We start from the raw sequence: 13,685 nt of genomic DNA on the forward strand, positions 1-13,685 counted from the left end.
AAAAGCCTTACTGAAATGCACAGCATTCTCTGTACATATCACAAAAAACTGCTCAGACTCTGGTCTTGGCACTTCACCACACAAAGACACGCTGCTTCTTTGAAAAACAAGTGCTTGAGAGCTATGAATATGCGGAGCCACACACTTAGGATGGGTAACGAAACCCAATGTCTGCATCAGGGCTGTCTTTGAGCCCGCCTGTCCTACAGCTGTAACACAAACGGGCAGCTCACTGCTTTCTGTCTGCTGTGCCTTTCCCACCGAACACGGATACTTGGAGCAGAAGTGTTTTCTGAGGCCCCAGGTACCTATCTGATCTTTGTGAAAGGTGTTACTAGCATAAAAGTCGTGAATACAGGTCATTATTTACCAAGCAGCTGTACAATAAATAAACAAAGCCGTGAGTGCCTCGTTAATCCTCACAGCAAGCAGCACGTGCGCGACTGAACTGAAAGCTGAACGACTTGTTAGAACATCGCTTTTCACCCATCTCTTTACAAAATAGATGAGTCCACGGAAGATTAAACGGACAACGTACGATTTTCACTTCCAAAGTTTGAGTTAACAGCACGACACAGCGGCGGGAGGGCTGCCCTGCACGGCAGGAACGCGCACACAGGCCTCGAGTATGGGCTGTACAAATGTAACAATAACAACAACAACAACAAAAAAAAGCCCGGAGCGGCCTTTATCCATCTTCGCTTTCCTTAAACAGCGCCTCGGAGAGACGCGAGAGCCGAGCGCTGGGGACGAGGCGATGCAGGCAGGGCCCAGGCCGCCCTCTCCCTTCCCCTCCCCAGACGGACCCGCCGCCGATTCCCGCCTTCCCCAGCCCGGCCGCTCTCCGCCCTACTCACGCGGATGGCCAGCGCCCCGGCCCCCATGCTGGCCGCCAGCCGGGCCGGCTCCCGCCGCCCTGCCCTGCCCAGCCCTCCGCGCCCGCCTCCTCTGCGCCGCACCCCCGCAAAAAGGGGTGGAAAAACCCCACGGTGCCTGAGCCTGCCGGCAGTCACGTCACACACATGTGCGGAGCCCGCATGCCAGCAGCAGAAAGAACTCATTCCCCTGGCATCCCGCTCCCTCCCACCTCAGCTGGAAGCGCGGTTGGGGCCAGAAGTTTAAAGTACGCTTCAAAATAGCGCTGTGGAGTTGTGGTATTTCCAACGTGTGACCCTTATTGTCAAAGAAGAGCACGTAGGTGCGTGCTTATTTCTGTCTCCTTTCAGACGCAAGCGTTACCACCTGAGGACGAAGCCTGCCTGTCAGAAATACTTGATGTGTGCAGGACAAAAGGACATCTGTCCAGCTAGAGAAAAGGGCAGACGAACATCTTCCTGGAGGAAAGATGGGAAGAGACTGAGCCGTGCATCAGATGGAAAATGTTACCTGCAGATCTGAATTTTCATTTATAATCCATTTCCACTAGGTATTGTGATGAGAATTTTCTTCATAATCTGGTTCTCTTTTCCTGTCTAAGCACAGCTAAACAAGTCTAACCCAAAATGATTACTTTCCAACTTTGTACAGTTAGACTTTGGCCTCAGCGTTTTCTTAGTTTCCTTTTAAGTACACTGTGGGACTCAGAGTTGATGTAACATCCTCCTCTATCCCCCTCCGTATTGTAAGCCACTAACATGCTTTTCACATAAATCACACAGAGCTGTCTTCTTAGTCCTAATCACAGCTCTACAAGTAAAACCCAATTACACGCTTCAAACTGTAATCTGGACAGTGAATGATGAGAAACTGATAATCTCTGGAGACTTTTGGGGTGAAGAGTTCAGATGTGAATCCATATTGAATAGCATTAAGGCTTTCATAAATGCATTTTCAGAAACAGCATGTAGATTCTTATCCTTTGTAACAGAGAACCAGAAAACAAGCAGCAGCAGCAGAGCTGCTGTTTTTTTCCAACACAACTGAAGCAAACTGTTTACTCAAGTTGGGAAATTCACCCTTCCGTTCAGTCACTCAGAACGACCGGGGATGTACGTATTTTCTCCAAGTTAATAAAAAAACCTCTGAATAAAGAATCATCTTAAGAGTGCTGAAGTGCTTCTTCCTACAAAAGAATGGAAAATAGTAAAACTTCCTCACTGCCTTTATCTCATCCTAATTTTTCCTAATCAGCACCACACAAGGCTGGTTTTCCCCTGTGAATGGCAGACTAAGATTGAGCTGAACTTTTCCTCATCCTCAGCCTAGAAGTGAGTGGATTTCCTTCTGCTACACCAAACCACCACATCAGTCATCTACATAAGCAGAAACAAGAAGTTCCACAGGATAATTTTCTGTTTTTGCTGTTAGAGAAAACACTGCTTTTTGCCTCGGTGTCTCTTTTGTAGCTCTGGGGAATTCTGTGCTGCATGGACAAATATTTATGAAACTTGTCATAAATACATCAGTTGAGAACAAATACCTTGTGAAAGACAGATGAGAAGCCTATGAGATCCGTAAGTTGAGACTCATTAGTTTTTATGACATGCCGTGCCTACCCACTTTTAGTCACACAGTTGTTTCCTATAGTTGGCTTTTTAAAGTACTTATATTTTAAGTGGGCCGGCAGAATACTTCATCTAGCCGAGATATACGCCCACATTAGATACTCTCTAATTCCACATAATAGCTAAAAGCTAATGTTAAGACAAGGACGGGCTAATAAAATCAAGCAGTGAGTCAAGCAAAGAAAAAAGGGTTTTTTTTTTTTCTTTTTCTCTTACATTTGTTTATAAATAAAACATTTGACCTCAGCTGTTGAAACAGCATTCCTAGAGGGAAGGAACAGCTAGGGTTCTGTTAGAAGTTCTAAGGAACTTCACACCACTTCTGTGAATAATCCCATTATTTCTGCAATGCAGTATGTTTCTTTAACCTGTTACTCATCATTTCCACTGTGACATCAGAATTCAGCACTTATTTCACAACAGCTCACAAAACAAGCAGGCTGCTATGAAATAGACGTCTGCTGCCATCTCTGAAATCCTTGAGCATAACTCTGTTCTCTCCCACATAGCCTGCTGTGAGATACTTGTGACCTTCCTGGCCACATAAGAGAAGGCCAATCCAACTAAATGTGCTTTGGACTTTAGCATGTGGTCTGAGATCTGCCCGTTCCACTCCAGTTCATGCAAAACTCCTTCTCAGATACTCAAAGGCAACAGAGGTGTATCTGTGATGGTCTAGCCAAGGCTGTGCACAGAGGTGTAATAGAACATAATGGGGGCACACCATGCAATTCAATTGAGATACCTCTTCAAATTACTAAAGCATTACTGAAATGGTCTGGCTCAATAAACTTCTAAGCATAACTAAGTGAAGACAAATAGCTATCATATAGCTGAGTACAAAATTAATGCATACTTAAGAAACGGGCTTACAAGCCTACTTAGTCAATGAGATGGGGACAGTCATACTAATTATAAGATTATTAAAAATATTATGAGGCTTCTTCGGGCTTACCTAATTACAAAATTAAGCATGGTAGTACAGAACTACCTGGCATCTGAGGATTTGGTCATCTAAGTAGTTTTGCTACACAAAGAAAACAGCATCATTGCAGAACAGCGTCATAAATGAGGCTACTTCCCAGGGAAAGGTGGAGTTGGAGAACAGCAGCAGTTGTGCTGCTGCTACCATACTCACCCTGTGCTCCTAAGGCATTAACGACCTCACAGCGTCATGCCCCTCCCCAAACTGAAACTGTATCACAACAACTCACTTTTGCCCAGGCAAATCATTGGCCTCTTTGAAGTCATACTAAAATCAAAGTGGTTGCTAAATGTCTGTGGGAGACCAAAAGCGTGAAGCATATTACACAATTCCTGTCCAAATGCAGTGCTGCCCAGCAGCCTAACTGCTCCTCAGCTTTTTAGTCTTAAGCAATAGCCACGAGGGAAAAAAAAAACAAAATCACTCAGGCGGGACCCCAAGCTAAAACCTGCCAGAGCACATGTGGGCAGCCTATCATAGAATCATAGAATGGTTTAATTGGAAGGGACTTTAAAGATAATCTAGTTCCAACCCTCCTGCTATGGGCAGGGACACCCACCTCCCACTAGACCAGGTTCCTCAAAGTCCCAGGCTTTGATCGCCTCCAAGGAGGGGGCATCCACAACCTTACTGGGCAACCAGTGTCTCACCATCCTCACAGTAAATAATTTATTCTTTAAAGAACATCTAGTCTGATTCTACCATCTTTCAGTCTGAAACCATTTCCCCTTGTTCTTTAACTATGTGCCCTTATGAAAAGTCCCTCCCCAGCTTTTCTATGCCCTGAGGTCCACGCTGGGTTCACTTGCCATCCTGAGGGATAGCAGAAGGTCAGATGCTGAACTGGCTCATGATTCTGTCCATTGCCCCCTTTCTGCTCCAGCTACTCATCTCATAGCAATGTATTGCATAGGCCTGTGTTAAAAACAAACACCGACAGGGGCTGACGATGCTGCCATTGCTTGGGCAGGGCTTGTGGGCCATCAGGGCCCTGAGGCCTGTTTGCCCACGTGCTGTCTGGGCTGCTAGTGCCGTGGTACAGAAGAAAAAGACTCTACCAGCAGCCAAGGAAAATGCTGTTTTCCTTCTAATGTGATCAGTGTGCTGTCTGTCTTTGCTGTTTTAACTACAGCAACTGCTCTTTAAAGACAATAGGGAAAAATGCATACACTGTAATTGGGAATTGAAAGAAGGATCTCCCTCGGGTGTTGCTCTTGTGAACAAATTAAATATCTTAATTATCTAAAACTATTTTTTTATTGTTCTTCGTTTCTTGCTTTTGTAAATATATTTCTACCTTGTGCTTTTGTGTGAAAATCTGAAACTTGCTGACTTTCTCTTCATAGAAAATTACCAAATAAATTCAAATACCATTACTTCTGTGTATGGAGAGATTCCTTTCCCTACAAGAATGAGCGTCCATAGTTCTTGCCTTCTCAGGTCCCACATATTTTATTGCTGTTATTTGGAGTGTGCATACTGCCAAGATATATTCATTCATAAGTAATAACTAGTAGTCTTCTCTTCACTTTAAGTCCATTATGTTGCCTAAATTGAGAAACACAAAAATCCACTGGGTAATACACAGTAAGCAGAAAATAAAGAATGGGATATTTGAGAGCTCTTTCTCTGAAAGATAGGGCAGGGCTCTGTTTTGCGTCTCTTTTCCAACGTAAATCCCACAAAAATGACAGGATTAATTTTGTATGTCTTCACAAGACCTTGCCCATTTGAGGCAGGGGAGGATGTGTGGAAAAGGAGAAATCCAATATTGAAGTTCTAATTGTAAAGCAGAAAAACCTGGAAGCTTTCACCTTGAAGCATGATTTAAAGCTTAGTCAAGCCTGAATAGTGTTGTTCTGCAGGTCAACAGTTTCTTGTTATCTATGTTATTCCACTTTATTTGTACAAAATTTCCTTTAAGGTTAATATTTGTTGGAGGCAGACATTACTACATGTGACTTATCTGAATGCAAAATACAGTGAATAATGGATAGCTCATCAGGTGAATGGTTCTATAAAAGAAAACACAGACCCAGTCATTGGTGATAAATATGAGATTTGTAAATATTTTTTCTTGACTTCAGGTAAACTATGAAGAATGCTGAATATAGATATTTTGATATAGTTTTGGGGAAGATTTTGTTAATGTTTATGACTTCTGACATTTGAAGGGTTTTTTTCTTCAAGGGAAAAGGGGGGAGTGCCAAATGATTCTGTGGTGCCAAATCTCTTTCCATGTTAATCCACAACACTCTCTCTCTTCCCTCTTCACTTCTGCCCCAGATAACAATAAACATGACTTTATCAAAAGTGATTTATCTCAGTAGAGCTCTCGCTGCTACTAGTACATCCTGGGGCTGACCTGTGAGTAATTAATTCATTAACAAAGATATCAGTGGTCGGTGATGGGAGGATGTATCACCACTTAGTATGGATGATCCAAGATGGAATTGTATCAATCTGTTGTATAAGTAGTGATAAGACCTAAGAAAATGCTGGACAAATGGAAAATACAGAAATGCTTGTATTTAGCTCAGAACGAATGGGAGAATTTGTAACAGTGACGTACATAAAATACGTATGTACGTATAATGTTTTCTACCGAAAGCTTTCAGGGGCTGCTCATAACCATATAATGAAATGTAGCTTACTTATTTCAGCCAAGCTGGCAACCACATTCAGGTAATCATCAGATCTGCAGGGTGACTGCAGATGGCCAGTTGTGTTTCATCCTGGATTTCTTCTGTTGCCTGTGTGGGACAGAACACTTGTGACTCTTTAAATAGAAAACAAGCAATAAAGCAGCTCTAATAAGTTCAGAATTGCTTTCTGTTATTGTAAGGAGGATACTAATCTCTTCTCAGTAACAGAAAATCACGTATGTGTTTTTAGAGAGAGGATTATTTCTCGCTATTGCTGCAGTGGCTTATAATATGACAACAAACTGAAATCAGATGTTTTATGGTCAACTACATCGTGGAGATGTTTTAATTCCAACGTAGATAACAAATGGATTTGTTTTAGATACAGTCATCCCTAAATAATAGCAAAGCAGGCTACCACTTATTACTTATGAAAAATATATCCTGGCAGTATGCACACTCCAAATGACAGCAATAAAATATGTGGGCCCTGAGAAGGCAAGAACCATGGACACTCATTCTTGTAGGGAAAGGAACCTCTCCATACACAGAAGTAATGGTATTTGAATTTGTTGGGTAATTTACTACCTGCAGAGAACTGAAAGCATTTTTCCACTCATTTTAAACATATACTTAATTAATGAAAAAGAGAAATGAAATAGCAAAAAAACTCCATGAGCTAGTTGATGCAGTTCTAAGGAATCTCCTGCTTCGTTTGTTGTGAAATAACAAAACCATATGAAAAGATGGATCTTTGTGTCCTCTTACAAGCCACAAACTAAAATATACACAAAGCAATTTAGTTGTGAGCTGCTGGAAATGAAAGAATGTTTGCAGGGCTTCACTAATTGTTCACAACTTGATCTTTGCTCAAAGCTCTGGGTGAATAACACCAGCATGCATCACATGCACCAGCCCCAAGCATGTGGCAGGGTCGCTGGTCTGTGTGATCTCTACAATGCAGCTCATCAGTTGATCACAGGATCTCACCTGAGTTTATTTGCTTTGATGGTACTTGAATCACATCAGAAACCTGCTCCTTCCTCTTGACCTTCTGCAGCTGAAGCACTCCAGGGGAAGTAACCACAATAACTAGATTTTCATCAAAGAGCCATATGGAGGCTATGCCGCCTCCATGGAAAGAGTAAGTGCAGACGCAAAAGAAGGATATATACAGGTGCTTTTCCAAAAACTTTCAGAAATAGTATCCATTAATCTAATTAATGTAGAAAAATATTCTTAGTTAGGCAAAAGAACCGTGATCTGTTCTTGGTCAACAAAAATGGCGATAATACTGACATCTCTTCTGATCTCCCTGAAAAAAAAAAGAGAGAACATCAAGCTGGATATACCCAACTACATAAATAGAGCTGTTCATTCACAAAAGTAGGCGATCCAGAACTCAGCTGTACACACTGTAGTTCCTTAGTATCCTCAGTAATATTACAGCAGGGGAAATTTCTAGGCATTCTGTCTGTCCTCTTTAGCCGAGCTACCAGGCAACATGAGCAAATCCAGCTCTAATACGAGTCTAAGTGTTTCAGCATTCCTGTCAAGGCAATTTTTTCATGCTTTCCATTTCCAACCACAGCCTACTGAGCATACCTACACCTACGCAATGACAGGGAAGGAATTTTCAGATCACAGGAGCTCTATAAAAACAAAAGCCTTGAAGAAACAATGCCAAATTCACTATTTTTTCTTCATTTATCTTCACCCTGGTGATTTGTCCATTTTCTGGACAAGGCAAAGTTGATATTCTATGAGGAAGAACAAGACAATCAGAAGGAAATTAGATGAGAGTGCACTGGAAATTTTAAACCCCACTGTTCTGTAGAACTTTTACCCCTCAGAAGAAGTGTGGCCAGCAGGTCAGGGTGGTGATTCTGTCACTCTGCTCTGTGCTGGTGAGACCTCAGCTGGGGTACTGCATGCAGATGTGGAATCCTCAGTACAGGAGAGACAGGACCTGCGGGAGTGCGTCCAGAGGAGGACCACAGAAATGATCCAAGGGATGGAACACCTCCCACAGGGTCAGGCTGAGAGAGCTGGGGCTGTTCAGCTTGGAGAAGGGTCCAAGGTGATCTGATAGCGGCATTTCAATACGTAAAGGGGAGCTACAGGAAAGGAGGAAACAGACTCTTATGCAGGGTCTGTTACAGGAGAACAAAAGGAAATGGTTTCAAGCTTAAAAAAGGTAGATTTAGGCTATATAGAAGATAAAAAACCTTTTACAGTGAGGGTGGTGACACAGGTGCAACAGGTTGCTCAGAGGTCTGGCAGTTGCCTTGACCCTGTAGACTTTCAAGCCCAGGCTGGACCAGAGGCTGGGCTCGCTGATCTATCTGTGGATGTCCCTGTTCATTGTAGGGGAGTTGGATGAGGTGAGTTTTTAAAGGTCCCTTACAATTCTAGATGATCCTATGATTCTACTCAGTGCTTCTGCTTATGGGACATGCTCCAGGCTCTTCATAATCTTTGTGGTCCTCCACTGGAGTCCTTCTAGGAGTTCCCTGTCTTTTTTGAACCGGCGAGCCCAGAGCTGGACGCAGTAGCCTAACTATCGTCTGGGACTAAGCTCGTGATTACACCTCCATCTAGTGGCAACAGTTACTGGCTGCAAAAGTGGTACTTGATGCCTGTAGCGATCCTGATTTGACAGCCAACCAGCAGGATGCATAAGGCACGTCCTCTTGGTTCGATAACCTTTGTTGTGCGGTTTCTAATCTCACACCTGTTCTCATGCTATAACAAAGAAAGGCAGCTCAACGAAAATCTTGTCCTGGTCAAAAATTACAGGGCCCCAACATCTCAGCAAAACTGCATTCCAAGGAATTCGTTGTGAGTCACTCCATGCATTGCGGGCAAGGAGCCCTGGTTTGAAGGGCTTGAGATTTCATGCCAATACAGGTGTGAATTGGGAAATGTGCTACATCTCAGCTGCCACATAGCAAAGAGGTAGCTGCCGTTAGGCAGGAGTGCAGGTAATCAGAGCTCTTGAATATGGGCTGGATTTGGTGAAAAGGTTTGGTCTGCTTACTATTTAGAGAGCAGCAGTTGCTCCAAGCAGCTGCCAGAAAACAGCCTAGAACTTTTCAGGATTCCCCAGAGAAATTAAGAGTGGAAGGGAAATAAAAATGAGAGGGCAACAATATTTTTTTTCTACCAAATTTTCATGTTAGAACTACCCCTTCACAAAACATAGAAGTGAAATATCTCCAATATTTCACACTGAAAATGTTCATTTTTCATTGACCAGCTATATGCAGACAACCAAGTTGATTGTCTGGTCTGGACATGTCATTCTTTGTGTGCATGCGTCACCTCACTGCCCTTTCTCAGACAAATTCAGCAGCTCTGTCCTGACTGCTGCATGCCCAGGAGATGGTTGGTAGCAAAAGCCACACAGGGAGGCAGGGCTCACCACCCAGAGCAGCCAAGATCTCCTGCTCTTCAGCAGCCTTCTATTTTTCATCAGCCACGTGCACTACAAATGTAAAACCCTCTGCTATGCCTTCAAGGAAGCTACTCCACAGCACCCCTGAAGACTTACCTGAATTGCTGACTCACCTAGATCTTAACTGCTCCTCAAAAATCTATCTATTTGACTTTGACTGGCTTTCACACACTTATTTGTTGGGATTGTTCACTGCTCTGAAGGCTATTGGCTAGGAGAGATCTGGAGCTCACCAGAGACAGGCAAGGAAAGAGTTTCCTCTAGAAGAAATTGCTGATTTTTGTGTTAAAATTTTAACGCACATCATTTTTACTGAGAATCAATTAGCTCAACTCTATATCCTTGGCATTCTGGCTAAGTGACTCCTGCTCCTATTTGTGTTAGCTGGAAATCCAAGACTAATTTAGGCTGCACTATGTTGATGATATGACCAAAGTCCTGAGGCGTGCCATGTGAGGTGCTTCCTGCAGAATCAAAGAAATACCTATTCTGCTGGTTGAGGCACTGGCACAAGTTTAACTGCAATACTGTGTACAATTCTGCTTCATGACAGATTATTTTGAATAAAGACAAGTGCACAGAAGAGCTAGAAGACAAAATAGGCTTGGGAGAGATCAGCTTGGTGCTGAGAAACAAAGATTGAAAACAAATATGGTTGTGCCTACCTCCACAACATATTAAAGAGAAACACTAGAAAGAGAAAGAGCTCAAAATGTGTAGAAGTATATTAGTAGAAGGCATTGAATTGGCCTATGATCAATACTGGGATGAAATAAAATTAAAAACAAATGAAAAATGTTCTGGAATAGCTTTTAGAATGGAGTGGTAAAATCAAGAAATGCAATTAGTCTGAAGACAGATTATGTGATAGGGGTGCCTAGCAGTAGGACGTGGCCCTGGGGAGCCAGCAGATTTCTTTCTGTACTCCATCCAAGGGGAGGTTTGACCGTGAAAGACACGACACAGCAATGCAGGTCACAGTGATTTACAGGAAACTACTTTCCAGATTGACAGTTTTTAAATTTGGGATTTTCCCTTTTCCAGCAAAATAGGAATTATCCATGGGAAGCAGACAAGTCCCACGAATGTGCTTTTTTAGTCAAGAACCTCATTATCCCATTGAAAAGTAGCTCATTTGAAAATTTAAAGAATTCCTTGCCCTGGACTGTGCTCGGACTTGAGCAAACCTCTTGAGCAATGGCCTTCTATCCTACTTGTCTGTCCACTCATCTTGCAAATCACTGAGAACTCTGTACATTTTGTGCACCTGGAATAAAAATTTTCTTCTTTTTGCATCCCCTGACAGGTCTCTCGTATTTCTGCCATCTACAAGCACCTTTGGAAATGTATTTCAACAAGTTTGAGTCAGCATGTTCACAGTATGTTCAAATCCATTGCAAAATGATTCTCAAAGCCCCAGAGGATGGATGAATTTAAGGTAATCATAAATGCACATAAGATGTCTACAGCAACTGGATAAAAATTAATCCTGAAAAAGCTGAAACATACTGAAATGAGACAAATGACTTCAAACAGAGAACCTTTTCCTAAAATTCTCTAATGCACAGGAGGTGCACTAGAGTCCATTCCATTGAGCTGCTGACCAGAAACAGCTGTTAGGGCTTCTGCACAGGAGGCTGTGTGCAGTCCTTTGATCCTGCCAGTGGTAGTGGGGAGTCTGCAGGGTAGTCCCTAGGTCTTGCTGGAGATAAGCCTCTCTTCTGAGAAGGTATACAGTCTCTGCAGGCAGGTGGGTGTAGTGGTGTGCCTGGCAGGGAATCATGTGGGCTAGGAAGATCGAGAGGCTGGAAATGAGGGGGCCTGTGTCTGTAGCTTCTTGAGTTTGGAGGAGGCAGCAGAGGGCCAGGAGGCAGATCTTTCATTCCTAAGTTTGAGCCAGGGAAGCAATCTCTTGCAGCTGGTGGTGGCAAGGGAGCACCACAAACTAGAGGCACAGGAAGAACTTAAGTCCCATGGAAAGGAGCTCGTGATAGTCCACAGTGAATAGGCAGTGGAGGTCCCGTCACTGGAATGGTCATAACAGGTGTCCCCGTGAAAGAAGGTGGGCCTTCGGGACTAACGCTAACCACCTTATCCTTTGCTGTGGAAGGGAGAAGGTTCTCAGCTCACTACTGATCAGAGATGCTCACAGTAGGCTCAAGATCGGGAACAGACATCCACCCAGGAAGCTCTGGTGGCTTCTGTGGAGCAGAAGGACCATCTACCACTACCAAATTCACCTGCTGAGCCTTCTAACTGAAGAGCAGAAAGAGGACGACCAACCCATATTCAGCTGCTGTTCAATGAAACCCTGCACAGCTTTGAAGACTGAAGTAGAGGTTGGAACAGTTGCTACAGGATTCTTCATGCCTAGGAGTTTCTGTGGGAAGCAGCAGAGACAACAGCTCTCTTTCAATGCATCCCTGCTTATCAGATCCTGGATGAACAAAAAAAGACATGTGCAGATCTAACTCAGATGTGATTGATTGCTCTGATTTATCCTCATGTTATTATTATTATTATTATTTTCCCACAGCCTCTTTTCCTGCTGTAGCTGCCAGCTGATTTAGTGCCGGCTCAGAGAGGATGTAAGGTCATTTTTATTGTAACTCTCCCACACAGGGCCTAATGATTTGGAGTCACAGCACTCTTGCCTATAAAAGGGAACATAAAGCAGTGGGAATCATTGCCACTTGCTGTGCTTGTCCTCAGCAGAGACGAAAAAGTCTCCATGTTGATAATCCTGTTTACATTTCACAATCTATAGGGATACTGAGGGACATACATGCAACAAACAAGGTCAGTGGAAACAGCATAGCTTGGATGTCAATGAAACACAAGAGTCTCCTTAATGTACTGCAATTAAAAAGCCTACTTTTAAAAAATTACTCATATCCACCACAAGAAGAAAGGAGCACAGTCTCCACTGGATGGTAGAAGTATCAATGGATTCTGCAGTACCTTTTAGCAAAGATGCTGTTTCTCTGCTCCCTCTGTATGCTTCATTTGAAGCTGAGAGGGAAACCAGTGTGAAGATAGCTTACTCTGTGAAAACCCAAAGCGAGGGACACGGCTGGCTCATTGCCAACGGACTGAAGACATTTTCACCTGTCCAAAAGCACTTGAGTGTCCTTGGCTCTTCTGTGCTGGAAATACCTGCTTTTCCCCCCCCGGTACTCCTCATTCCCATGTTGATACCAGTCTCTTCTGCTTATTTTTTCTGGCCTATGATTATTTTCTCCTTCATTTCCTCAAGTCAGAGCAGTGGCTCTGTGAACACTGATAGCAGCGTGAGTAATTGAATTCCTCTTTAAAAAAAAAACAACAAAAAAACACAAAAGAAAACAGAATCTTTGCATGCTACTGTTCCTGTCCTGGAACAGTATAAAAACAGGCAAAGCAAAGGAACAAAAGAGTTTATTCCTTTTGACAAGAGACTAAATTTGAAGTGAATAGTAAGACAGTTGCTTCCTATGATGATATACAAGGGGTGGCTCTGGAGCCAGAGCACGCAGGAATCTTCATAGCACTCACTCTGGGGTAAAGCTCCCTCTTGATGGACTAAAGAAGGGATTATGATCCTGCTGAGCAAAGAGGTCCAAAGCCTCATGGTCTTCTGAGGAGGCAAAGAAATCAAGATTGAATCATACTCTCATCAACATATTTGCCAGGAATTGAGATCTTGTCATCCCCTGGTACTCAGGCAGCTCTTTGGGCTCTATGTTATTTTCTCACTTTTAAACATGTATGGCTAATAAGACCTGCAATGCTGCTCTCTATTCATTATTTTAGTTTGTGCAGGGTATATCCATGTGTCTTCAACTGTATTCCCTTACCTGGCTTAGTTAGTCTCTGAACAAAGGTTCAGGAGCATCTACAGCTTGTATCTTGGATAGAGGATAGAATTTACATTGTGACTGCCTAGCAGAAAGGCAGATGTAAAAGGTTCGTGGCAAGAAGGTGATGCTGGTTTTGATAAAGTCAGCCCAGGAGGAACTCCTGAGCCAAGAGCACCCTTGCCAACCCCCCTGCAGACCTAGAACTTCTGGGGTTCCTCTCACCACAACACCATACACAGAGATTTGGAAAAAGAC

At 43.2% G+C, this 13,685-nt stretch overlaps 1 protein-coding gene across 10 annotated transcripts in view; it reads right to left on the reverse strand.

Annotated features, from left to right (window-relative positions):
* Positions 1–13,685, reverse strand: part of FAM13A (family with sequence similarity 13 member A) — a 137,602-nt gene that overhangs the window by 114,433 nt on the left and 9,484 nt on the right. For 4 of the 10 annotated variants that reach the window (XM_048943446.1, XM_048943450.1, XM_048943447.1 and 1 more), the window contains exon 1: positions 858–957. The exons of 2 other annotated variants lie outside the window; for them this stretch is intronic. In XM_048943446.1, the coding sequence (XP_048799403.1) occupies positions 858–884 (27 nt within the window). In that variant the 5' untranslated portion in view covers positions 885–957. Of the gene's footprint in view, positions 1–857; positions 980–13,685 lie in introns of those variants that run through there. 4 more of the 10 variants (XM_048943449.1, XM_048943443.1, XM_048943448.1 and 1 more) reach the window with 2 other exon arrangements.

Source organism: Lagopus muta, chromosome 4, assembly GCF_023343835.1.
Source record: "Lagopus muta isolate bLagMut1 chromosome 4, bLagMut1 primary, whole genome shotgun sequence".
Classification (NCBI taxonomy): Eukaryota; Metazoa; Chordata; class Aves; order Galliformes; family Phasianidae; genus Lagopus; species Lagopus muta.